Below are 12,871 nucleotides of genomic sequence, written 5' to 3'. Positions count from 1 at the left end.
CGGAGAGGGCTTGGAACGCCTCTCAGCGTCTCTTTCCCTCAGTCGATTATCAATCCTGAGAGCGAGAGAGGCAAGCGCTTCGAACGTGGCCGGCTCATCGTGTACAGCTAGCTGATCTTTCATCTGTTCGGTAAGGAATGGTAGGAAAATACCCCGCAGCGTGGCGTCTGGCCAACCCGCTTCTACAGCAGCGGTACGGAACTCGATCGAATATTCCGCAACGCTGCGTTTTCCCTGACGGAGTCCCAACAGCCTCTTAGCTGCAGTACCCTCAGAAATCGGGTGAGCGAATGTAGACTTGAATTCCTTGAGAAATTCCTCATAGGAGCATGAGGCAATCGGGTGAGAAGACAGAAACGCCTCATCCCACGCGAGCGCCTTACCCCTAAGCAACCCTACAAAATGGGAAATCTTGGCAGCATCATTTGGGAAAGCGTGTGGCGTGCGACTGATGAACAACGACCACTGAAAAAGGAAACCCCCACACTGCCCCAACTCTCCGTGGAAAGGCTCCGGTGGAGGGGAGGAAATGCCCCGATAAGCCGATTCTATCGCGGGGTGCGCAACGGTGGGTGCAGGCGACGGTCCCAGCTGACTGGGGAAAACGGGCGGATTCGGCTCCCTGATTTCTGAAAACCTGGTGAGTAACTCCTCCTGCTTCTCACTAATAGCGTTACACTGGTACATTAGGGACGTCAATGTCTGTTCATGCCGTCCTAACACCGCGCCCGGTTTATTTATGGCGGCGCGAATTGGGTCCGCTGAGTCCATTATTGGACAGTTCGTTCTGTCACAAACAAGGATGCAGTGGACTCAAAAGCAGATTCAATTGCTCGAACCATGTACAATTTATTGAAAGGAAAAGGAACTTAAACAAGACTGGGTCTAACAGAAATCATTCGCAGGAACTGAGGGAGGCCCGAGGGCGGAGAAACGGACGTAGAACACAGGGAGATCATGGGCGGGAACTTCTGCAAACACAGGAGAAGGGTTTTACTGAATGGGAAACAATTAAAGGGCAGAGGTTAGTGGTACTAGTGGAGAGTCTTGGGCTTACTCTAAAACACCGGCTATTAGGGGGGGAAGGGGTTGCCGTGGGAGCATTCCAGGGATGGTTGAGAGTGTGGGGAGGCTGGTCCAGGTTCCAAGGTGTCCAGGGAGGTTGAAGTACGGGCTGGAGGGCAGGCTGAGGAGAAGATGAGTGTGTGGTCCTCGGGTTCTGGGCAGACGGGAGAACGGGACGGAAACAGAACCAGCACTGCTGGTGTGTACGACGGGTGATGAATCTGGAGAATACAGGAGACGGAGGACACATTAACCCACGATCCAGGCACACAGAGTCTGAGCACAGAGGAGGCTAAGTTTACCACGGGTGGTAGCAGGACGAACTGGCAAGGAGTAGCAGGCAGTGCTGGCTTAAAAACCCTCTAGATGGAGCCCCGGAAATTGGAAGCAGGTGATGAGCTGGCCAACTCCACCCCAGGGGATGGACAACAGGAACCTGGACCACACCCGACCAGACACTCCCACAGCATATGACATTATGTGGGAGAAACGTTTCATCACTCATCGAAGTGACTTCTTCAGTCTCAGCTGACTGCAGGTTTCCCTAAATCTTATAAACAGTACATTTGCATAATGACTGAAACCAGCCCACTGAGGGAACAATGGGCTGGGAGGTCAGTTCCTTAATCATAATTATGCAAATTCTCATGACCATTGATCAACAACCATGAGTACCATTCACAGAGAGTTGGGGAACGGCTGCAATCACAGCATTGTAAGATGGCGAAAGATGTACCCTTAGGCCCCCTTATCGATTCAGAGATGGTCTTTCCCTTTTTCACGTAAATGGCCTCCTTGACTCCACGCTCAAACCAGCGTTCCTCCCTGTCCAGGATGTGAACATCCTCATCATTGAAAGAGTGTCCACTGGCCTGTAGGTGTAAATAGACCGCAGAGTCGTGGCCTGATGAGGTAGCTCTTCTGTGTTGTGCCATCCGCTTCACCAGAGGTTGTTTGGTTTCCCCGATGTATAAATCCTGGCAATCCTCCTGGCACTTAACAGCGTAAACTATGTTACTCTGTTTGTGTCAGGGGACCCGATCCTTGGGGTGGACCAATTTTTGGGGCAGCGTGTTTTTGGGGTTTAAAAGCAACAGAGACCCGGTGTTTAGAAAAAATGCCTCTCAACTGCTCTGATACTCCTGACACATATGGGATCACTACAGGTTTTCGCTTGGGCAGCGGTTGTCTTTCTCTCCTGGATCGGCTGGAGCTTTCTTTAGGAGCCTTTCCCGCTTTGCCAAAAGTCCAGCTGGGATAACCACGTTTACTCAGGGCCTTCTTGATGTGCTGTTCTTCTGCCTCCCTGTCCGCTGTGTCAGTGGGGATCGTGTTCGCTCTGTGTTGTAGTGTCCTGACATCTAAAAGCTGACGGTACACGTCCCCCATTACTGATGGAAATCTCACAGTCTAAGAAGGCTAACCTGCCACTTTTCATATCCTCCCTGGTGAAGTTGATGTGTCGGTCCACCGAGTTAATGTGATCCGTGAAATGTGGTACGTCCTGAGATTTGATTTTCACCCAGGTGTCATCCACATATCTGAACCAATGGCTTGGCGGTGTTCTAGGGTAGGATAGCAAAGCCCTCTTTCCCACTTCTTCCATGTACAAATTGGCCACGATGGGTGAAACTGGGGAGCCCATGGCACACCCATGTTTCTGCCTGTAGAACTGACCCTTGTATGTGAAGTAGGTGGAATTAAGACACAGTTTAAACACACTTGGTCGATGCTGAGAGCAGTCCTGTTGCTGAGGTTGGTGTCATCCTGTAATCTCTTACGGACTACCTCCAACGCCTCTGTGACTGGGATGCAAGTGAAGAGAGATGTAACGTCGTACGAGACCATGGTTTCATCTGCCTCCATAATGACATCTCTCACCTTCTCAACAAAATCCAGGGTGTTCTGGATGTGGTGTTCAGAGCTGCCCACCAGCGCACCCTGTGCGTGCTGCCCTTCCTCTTCACGTTCCTCCTGTAGGAAAACAATAGAGGCAGCCATTAAACACTGACTCCCGTGGGCACACACACGATCTGCACTTCCTAAACACACACACTGACTTGGGAGTCTAACGTAATGATCCCGCGCCGGTGGGAGCTCCAACACTCCTAAATAGCTCCCCCGACGAGCCCTGATCAACAACAGGGGGTGTTGCAGGAGCTTCGGATGTGGCCAGTCCGCCAGCAGAGCCACACTCACCAGGCCTGAAGTAGCCTGCAGAAACACATACACACACCCGCAAACAGGGAGAAGAGGGACAGCAATACCAAATATACATACAATACAAGACAAGTCCAAAACTGCTCAGGGACCCTGGGTCACTCAGACCCAGGACCCTGACAATTATTACTGATCAGTCAGTAAGCTGACTCTCTCACATAGCACTCTGTTTAATAAAGTCTACTACAAAACACACACACACACACACACACACACACACACACACACACACACACACAAAGCAGTAAGTCTGACTGTAAAACAGAAAACTGACTTTTTTGTATGTGTGTTTCAGTATGTGTGTGTGTGAGTGTGTGTGTGTGTGTTGCACTCGGTTCATTTCCTGTCAAAGAAGGGGGGAGGGCAGAGAGACAGATTGAAAACAGATGCTCTTTCTCTCTCTCGCTCTCTCTCTATGTGCGTCTGTGTCTCTCACCCGTTTTCTTCCCTCAGTACTGCAGACTCTCTCTCTCTCCACTCTGGCCCTATGTCTCCCTCTCTCACTGTGAATCAGTCTGTTGGTTTCCATTCGTCGTTCGTCTGGAATGAACTGAAGAGAAGAGGAGACACAAACAGTGAAAAGAAGAAGAAGAAGAGAAGGAAAAGGAGCAGCTTCAGAAGGTTTGAACCAACTCTACTCTCTTTTCTTTCTCTGAATCCTGATTAGATTCCACACAGTATTGCTATGTACAAGTACTACATGTACTAGAAATACTGAAATGCTGCTGTGAGTAAATACTGCAAGTAAATACTTTAACTACTCTAAGTAGTGCTCCGAGTAAAAGCTGTGAGTACATAGTGTGAGTACTGCGAATAAGTACTCTGAGTACTGAGAGTAAAGACTGTGAGCACTGGGAGTACGTACTGCGAGTAAGTCCTGTGTGCAATACCTTCACTGCATTGGTGCACATAGCAGTGGGTCAGGTGAATCTCAGCTGAGTATCGGCACCTGAATGTGGTATTCCTCCTGCAGTTTGTTGCTGAACAGATCAGTGATGGAGGGAAGCTTGTGCAGCAATCATGAGGCTGAAGGCCAGTGAGGGGGCGGAACTTCCAGCGTGTCTTGTCCTTGGACAAGACACTTCACCCGTTGCCTACTGGTGGTGGTCAGAGGGCCCGGTGGTGCCAGTGTCCGGCAGCCTCGCCTCTGTCAGTGCGCCCCAGGGCACCTGTGGCTACAATGTACCTTGCCATCACCAGTGTGTGAATGGGTGGATGACTGAATGTATAAAGTGCTTTGGGGTCCTTAGGGACTATGTAAAGTGCTATACAAATACAGGCCATTTACCATTCTATAAAGGTATTTTACTGCCAGTGAAACTGGGGTTAAACTGACAGATTAAAATCAGATAAATAAAACTGGGCTCAGTAAGAGACGTTCCTCCTGAACTCTGACATCTCCTCACAGTGGGAGCTCTGATTGGGCAGCAGGTTCCTCTTCATGTCTCAGCTTCAGAACATCTTCAAAAATTGAGCAACCACAGAACCACAGCTGATCCTCCCTCTAATTAAACCTCACATCTTCAAACCTGTGTCTCAGGCAGCTGACAATGACATACAAGCGTCATTTTATATGATGGATTATGCAGAAAAAAATAGAATTGAGCAGAAAGGCCTATTGCTTTATTACGTATTCAGGTTGTGTACCATGTTTTTAACAAGTAATTAAGTAATAAAGTAACTAATTACTTTTGAAAATAAGTAATCAGTAAAGTAACTGGATTAATTTCTTGGAGAAGTAATCACTAATAGTAACTAATTATTATTTTCAAGTAACGTAACCAACACCATTGGCGATAGTGGAAAGGAAAAACTCCCTTTTAACAGTGAGAAACCTCTGACAGAACCAGGCTCAGGGAGAGCCTGCTGTGTGTCACCACAGAGTCAGAATATTCATATGTTCTCTTCTTCATCATGAAGAATTGAAGTGAATAAGACGCTGAAGAGAGGCATATATGAGTGTAAACATATTTTGAACCTTCTCGTAGGATGTTTCCATTTGTAGGTTTGGTGTATTTGCTCAGTTTGCGTGTTTTTAACTGGTTTGGTGAACTAATTCTCATTTTCATTAGATTTACTGTTTTTATGAGTTTGAACTTGTTTCAAAACATTTTAAAAGCACAGACTGAAGAATTATTGATGAAAGTCTAATCTATGAAAATCAACTTTTCAGATCCAACAGCCCTACCTGATCATCCTGTTTGGTTCCTTACATGTTTGGTGTTTGTAATACTTTAAGTGTCAGAAATATTCTGATCAAACTTATTGTGTGGTAATAACATCATACACGAGCATATATCCGGTTATTTTTTCTGTGCATTATCTGAACTGTGGTTGGTTGCTGTTGGGCCTCACCTGCTTCTCGTTAGATTTCTGTTTTTATGTTTGCCATGCTGATCATTCAAATGCATCGACTTGACCAACAATAAATCTTGTGGTTTGCAGTTTGATCAGTTTAATTGTGTTACAGTGCGTGTGTGCTGTGTGCTACAGGTCTGAGGTGACCGATCACAGTGTTAGTATGGAGCAGTGACAGGCAGGTGGCACACCTGTAGAGTAGGTGAGTGTGACAGGATATGAAATGATTACATGTAGAATATTCAGTGTTGATGAACAGGTGTATGATTACCTATCTGGAATACTACTTAAATAGATCACCATAGTCAGATTCGCTGTCTCCTACTTTGCCGATCTATGTCTTGTAGCTGCTCATATTTCTGATCAGAGCTGCTTAAAGGTGATTTTTACTGAGCACGAACTAGACAAAAATCCAAAAACACAGTTGGAAGAACGTCGGCCGATGAACATGTTGGTGATTCGATCTGAGATCAGCTTTGTGCTGCACAGTCAGTTTGAACCAAACACACACAGCAGTCACAACACACACACGGCAGGCTGGAAAAACAATGGTGTGATCTTTTAACTTAGCAGCTGTAAAAGAGTGTCTTCTGTTGGTCAGTAACCTGATCACAAGATCAGTACTTCAAAGCAAATTTTACTCAAGCACACATTTGAGGCATTCCTCTCTCTTCAGCCTTAAGAGAGTTAATAAAAAGCCCTTTAAAACTTCCATTGGTGACATCACAAGAGAGACTGAAGCCACCAATCTGGACGCTCAAATTTGACACTCTGTGACAGTGGAGGTAGGGATGAAGAGGAAGACTCGGCAGCTGACTGGTGACATCACCTGCTGAGCATTAGTCAGGGCACAGAGCTTCAGAGCTGTGATTGGCTAAACCCTGAGATGAGGCTTGCTCTCCTCTCTGCTGCCCACAGGAAATACCTCGCTGTTTATTTTCTTCTTCGGTGGTCAGCTGGCATTCCTCATTCTCTCTCCATCAACCAGGGCTCTGTTTGGCTGAAGTCCCTAGGGATGACTGTGAGTGGCTGCTTTGTGTGAAAACACATGCACACACACACAGGAATGTGTTCACGTCTGTTTGAAGCATCAGTCACCTCGACAGATTTAACAGACGCCGACTGAATGCAGGGAATGAAAAAAGTCCAGACTGCTACGGTTTAAATAAACTTGTTAAACTTTAATGAAGCTTCTTAGACGCCTCCCTTCAAAGTAACTTCGTTGAGTTTATTATTTCTGCAGTCTCCAGCTGCCACTGACATGCAGTAAACACATCTCTCTGGAATATAGAGCAGTAATAGCAGACAATCATTACTACAGTATTTGTACACAGCCTGCAGCATCCAACACTTATTGCATTCAACTATTTGCATTTTTTTAAAGCTTCCACCAAATATCAGAGCTTCACAGGAAGTCCATTTTGTGTTTTAATGATGTTAGACTTTTATTTTGAAACCTCTCCTCCACCTGTCACTGCTCAGGGTTGGCAGCCATGATGGCATCCATCAGGGGAACAGGAAATATCAGCCTGTTGGGGTTTCTCTTGGGTGAGTAATAACGTAAAAGCATCAGTAGGATTTTAGAGGTGACACCTGAATGTCTACCTGTCTCTGTGTGTAGGTGTATTCCTGGTTCATCCTGAAGGGGCGGTTTCTCTGGAGCTGCTGCCATCCGCCTCTGAAGTTCTGGTCCCCTCTAACTCCAATTACACAGTGGTCAGTAATACTTGTCTGTCTCTACACCTACCTGTCTCTGTCTTCAGATGTCTTCCAGTACCTCTCTCTCAGGTATCTTTTCTTCTCCTCAGGAGTGTTTGGGGTGGAGTGAGGTGAAGTGGCATTTTCCTCAGGACCCGCCAGTAGAAGGGGTCCTCTTGGACAATCGAGGCTCCATGAGCATCCTGCATCTCTTTAACATCACATGGAGGAATTCTGGGAGATACACCTGTGAGGAGCCATCATCTGATCAGAGCAGAAATGTTGATGTCTTTATACCTGGACAAGGTAACCATCTTCCAACGTGTGTTCCTCCTGTTGTTTGTGTCAGAAAAATAAAGGTGCCAACTGGAACCAAAAGTGGTTCTTTAGCCTGATGCCATAGAAGAACCTTTTTTGGTGCCACAAAGAACCGCTCAAACAATGGTTCTTTGAAGAACCATTTCTTTCAGTGGTTCATTGAAGAACCTTTAAAGGTGCCCCAAAGAACCATCAAGAAATGGTTCTTTAGGGCACCTTTAATGGTTTTTCAAAGGACCATTTTAAAAAAGGTCCTTCAAATGGCCCTTGGTAGTACCTACGGCCATTTATCATCCACAGCGTTTTTTAATATTAGGCCATTTTCACTGTGTTGAATAGAATATAGCCAAACCTCCCAACCCTTTTTTTTTTTCTTTAGAATTGCCGTCTCCGTTTATTCGATTAGCTTAAGGTGGCTAAGCTAAAAACCGACATCCACATGAGTACCAAAAGCCATAAATCGCCCCATTGAAACCCATTATAAACGCTATTTTTCACTGCACAATTATTACCATTAACGTAGTGGCGATGGCTTAAGTTTCGTTTTTGTTCTGTAGTCAGGACCTTAGAATTGTAATTTTTTTATTTGGCCACCGGGTGGCGCCCTTGCTTCACATTTGACCCCTGCTGGAAAACAGCGGGCTTCTTGGACAGACCTGCGGGAAATGAAGCCTCATTTCCGGCGTGCAGCAGCGGCTTCGCCCGCTGATCGGGCGGGACCATTTTCGGCCCCTAGGACCGTATGAGGGTGCTTTTTTTTTTTTAGTCAACAGGAAATGACGTATTTGTTGTCACGTGGTATCGGATGTGTGTGCTGCAAAAATGAGTCCCCGGTGATCGTGCCCCGGTAATCGTCGCGACTTACCCCGGCAAGAATGCACTTATTTCGGCCTAGAGGAGGAGCATTTGCCGCCTGGAGACCATTTTCTGGTCCTGAAAAAAAAAAAAAAAGGCGATCGAAATGACTGTTGGTGCCAATCTTTAGTCCATCTAAAGGCCTAATTATAATAACAATTGAATATTACCTCAAATGTTTTATGTTTTTTGGGGCAAAAAAAGCAGTGCGCTCATGTGACGAAACCGGGATATAAAGGGTTAAAATCCGCGAAATGTAATTAAAACTTGACATGAATATTTCAAGGAGAAGTAGGTCTAAAAGATTGGCTAATTTAAAGTGGAATAAAATATTAATGTATAATCTTTTTATAGCACTTTTTATGGCGTGGTCAATTTTTGGCTCTAGGACCTCATAAGGGGTACGTTTTTTAGGTACTACCAAGGGTTAAAAAAGCATTTTAAAGAACCTTTTTAAATCTTTAAAAATAAAATGTATCATAAATGGGCGACCGTGGCTCAGGGGGTTGGGAAGCGTATCTGTAACCGGAAGGTCGCCGGTTCGATCCCGGGGCTCTCTGTCCTGGTCGTTGTGTCCTTGGGCAAGACACTTTACCCTACTTGCCTACTGGTGTTGGCCAGAGGGGCCGATGGCGCGATATGGCAGCCTCGCTTCTGTCAGTCTGCCCCAGGGCAGCTGTGGCTACAACCGTAGCTTGCCTCCACCAGTGTGTGAATGTGAGAGTGAATGAATAGTGGCATTGTAAAGCGCTTTGGGTGCCTTGAAAAGCGCTATATAAATCCAATCCATTATTATAAATTGAATTTGAGTAGGGTAAAATAAATACGACCTTCCTTTGATATCAAACATCCTTGAAAGAGTAGTTGTCAAACAGCTAACAGATCATCTGCAGAGGTTTATTTGAAGAGTTTCAGTCAGGTTTCAGAGCTCATCACAGCACAGAAACAGCTTTAGTGAAGGTTACAAATGATCTTCTTATGGCCTCTGACAGTGGACTCATCTCTGTGCTTGTCCTGCTAGACCTCAGTGCAGCGTTCGATACTGTCGACCATAATATCCTATTAGAGCGATTAGAACAGGGGTCACCAACACGGTGCCCGCGGGCACCAGGTCGCCCACAAGGACCACATGAGTCGCCCGCGGGCCTGTTCTAAAAATAGCTCACCATAACAACTTACCAGTAAGCTGCATCTATTTTTATTTTTTCTTGCTATTTTTTTTAAAATCACAATTGCATTGGTGTTAATTTGTTAGAGATAATATATAAAAAAAAATGTTTATTATTAAATATTAGATCATGATCTAATATTTAGTGCTAGCTGGTCTCCACGGAAACAGTTGCCGTGAAAACCAGCAAAGGCAAAGGTGAGGAGATGAGGAAAACATGGCGGAAAAAAGGAAGAAAACATATCATTTTCACAGTGAATGGGAGGAAGAGTTTTTTTTTACCACTGTGAAAGATTCATGCGTGTGTCTCATTTGCGGGGCAACTGTGGCAACGGCAAAGCGGCACAACGTGGAGAGACATTTCCGAACGTGTCACACAAGCTACCATGCTAACTACCCAAAGGGCAGAACACTGCGAGCGGAAAAGGCCCGTGAATTAAAGGCAGGTTTGAGCAAACAGCAGTCTTTTTTCACGAGACCGGTGAAAAACTCTCAAAAAGCAACCGAAGCCTCATTTAGAGCTACACATTTCATGATTAAGAAAAAGAAGGCATTTTTAGACGGGGAGTATTTCAAAGAAGCAATGATGATAATTGCAAAAACTGTGCTTAAAGACGAGAAATATGGAAACGATGTAATCTCCACTCTCTCTGATGTCCAGCTGGGGGCAACTACAATTGTTAGAAGAGTGTCGGCTATGTCCGGGAACTTGGCCGATCAGTTGGATCAGGATCTGGCAAAGTGCAGTTGGTTTAGCATCCAGTGTGACGAGTCCGTCGACAGCAGCAGTACAGCACAGCTGATGGTCTTTATCCGGATGGTATTTGATGGTTTCTCCACAAAAGAAGAACTTCTGACACTACTGCCGCTAAAGACAACTACGAAGGGAGTTGACATCTATAACGCGGTGAAGGAGTTTTTCGCGAAGAAAAAGGTACCGTTGGAAAAGCTGGTATCAGTGACTACCGACGGGGCTCCTGCTATGATCGGCCGACATACGGGATTCATCGCTCACTGTAAAGGTGACACAGAGTTCCCAAACTTCATGCATTACCACTGCATCATTCACCAGCAGGCGTTATGCGCAAAGGTGATCGGCTTCGAGCACGTCATGACTCCCGTCGTGAAGATCATAAACAGCATCCGCTCCAGAGCTAAACAGCACAGAACATTCAAGGTGCTATTGGAGGAGCTGTCAGCTGAATATGGTGACCTGCTACTACATACGGAAATCCGATGGCTCAGCAGGGGACGGATTTTGCTTCGTTTTTTGTCACTTTTGGGTGAAATCAAGGAGTTCATGCAATCCAAAGGGGAAGACACATCTCTGCTGGAGGACACTGAGTGGACACTTGACCTTGCGTTTTTAACAGACATTACTGGGAAACTGAACCATTTGAACTGTGAGTTGCAAGGCAAAGTTAAGACTGTTGCTGACATGATAAGTGCTTTAAATGGATTTAAAGCCCAGATGAACATTTTCTCTGTGCATTTACAGAGAAAAAAGGTGCTGCACTTTCCCTCTGTGCAGATGGTGCTGAAAGACAATGCTTCTGCATCTGAGACTTTTGACAAAGTTGCAGAAAAGTACACTCAAGTCATAAACCGACTTGGTCAAGAGTTTGAGAACAGGTTTTGTGACCTTGATCAGCTTGAGCCATGTGTCTCATTTGTTTCCAATCCTTTCATGAATGTGGACACAACATGCATTGCTGAGCAACTAAGTTCAATGTTCAGCTTGGATGCTGGACAGGTGGAAATCGAAATTGTAACACTGCAAAATGACGTCCACCTCAAAGCCTATCTGGGTGCACCAAACTTTTGGTGCCTTGTTGACACAGAAAAGTACAGTGGTGTGTGCACAGCAGCTATGAAGGTTGCCAGCCTGTTTGGTTCAACCTATCTTTGTGAATCAGCCTTTTCTGACATGAACTTCATCAAGAACAAACACAGAACACGCCTCTCCGATGCACATCTGCAAGACTCACTCAGAGTTGCAGTGTCAAGTTATACCCCAGATTACAACACACTGGTGAACAGCATGCAATGCCAGGTTTCCCACTAACAGACAAAGAAAGCCATATTAGATGTTCTCAGTGGCAACATTACAGTGTCATGTCAAAGTTGAATTTAATTATTGAAAAACAAATGTGTTTGTTAAGTGTAACATGTGACAATTTGCTTTAAAATGCTGCCAATTTGGTGAAAAGTTCTGTAAAATTTGAAAGTTGATTTTTTGTATGTTACATACATACAAAAATAATGTATGTAACAGTGCATGATTTGTTAAAATTTGTTAGTGGTAAGTGAAAATGTTGTAGAAGTGATCACTTCAAAATGTAAATACTTGCAGAGATATATAGAAATAAAGCGTTGCATATTGATATTTATGTTTCCTACTTGCATTCTTTATAATTATGGTGAAAAATAATTAACATAATTAGTGTCCGTACATAGATGAATATCATTAATTATTAATGATAACACATAATTAAGTTAAACTGAGGAAATTTGTTATTTGAGAAGTGTGTGTCAAACTGGTAGCCCTTCACATTAATCGGTACCCAAGAAGTAGCTCTCACTTTCAAAAAGGTTGGTGACCCCTGGATTAGAACATGCTGTAGGTATTACAGGTACTGTGCTGCAGTGGTTTGTATCATATCTATCTAATAGACTCCAATTTGTGCATGTAAATGGAGAGTCCTCTTCACACACTGAGGTTAATTATGGAGTTCCACAGGGTTCAGTGCTAAGACCAATTCTGTTTACATTATACATGCTTCCCTTAGGCAGCATCATTAGAAGACATAGCATACATTTTCACTGCTATGCAGATGACACCCAGCTCTATCTGTCCATGAAGCCAGATAACACACACCAATGAGTTAAACTGCAGGAATGTCTTAAAGACATAAAGACCTGGATAGCCGCTAACTTTCTGCTTCTTAATTCAGATCAAACTGAGGTTATTGTACTCGGCCCTGAAAAGCTTAGAAATATGGTATCACTCTGGATGGCATTACCTTGGCCTCCAGTAATGCTGTGAGGAACCTTGGAGTCATTTTTGACCAGGACATGTCCTTCAATGCACATATTAAACAAATATGTAAGACTGCTTTCTTCCATTTGTGCAACATCTCTAAAGTTAGAAATATCCTGTCTCAGAGTGACGCTGAAAAACTAGTTCAT

At 44.7% G+C, this 12,871-nt stretch overlaps 1 protein-coding gene across 2 annotated transcripts in view; it reads left to right on the top strand.

Moving 5' to 3' along the window:
- Nucleotides 1-3,751: 3,751 nt before the first annotated feature.
- The window catches only part of LOC146566459 (platelet-derived growth factor receptor beta-like), a 52,936-nt gene continuing 43,816 nt past the window's right edge, over nt 3,752-12,871 (top strand). Inside the window, exons 1-5 of one of the 2 annotated variants that reach the window (XM_085290134.1) lie at nt 3,888-3,906; nt 6,562-6,664; nt 7,126-7,191; nt 7,265-7,359; nt 7,452-7,647. In XM_085290134.1, the coding sequence (XP_085146260.1) occupies nt 7,137-7,191; nt 7,265-7,359; nt 7,452-7,647 (346 nt within the window). In that variant the 5' untranslated portion in view covers nt 3,888-3,906; nt 6,562-6,664; nt 7,126-7,136. Of the gene's footprint in view, nt 3,907-6,561; nt 6,665-7,125; nt 7,192-7,264; nt 7,360-7,451; nt 7,648-12,871 lie in introns of both variants that reach the window. The other variant, XM_085290132.1, reaches the window with a different exon arrangement.

Source organism: Mchenga conophoros, linkage group LG10, assembly GCF_057382185.1.
Source record: "Mchenga conophoros isolate Kocher_MC1m ecotype Shallow Benthic linkage group LG10, M_conophoros_male_GT1.1, whole genome shotgun sequence".
NCBI classification, from domain to species: Eukaryota; Metazoa; Chordata; class Actinopteri; order Cichliformes; family Cichlidae; genus Mchenga; species Mchenga conophoros.
This window is presented reverse-complemented; position numbering and strand designations above follow the sequence as displayed.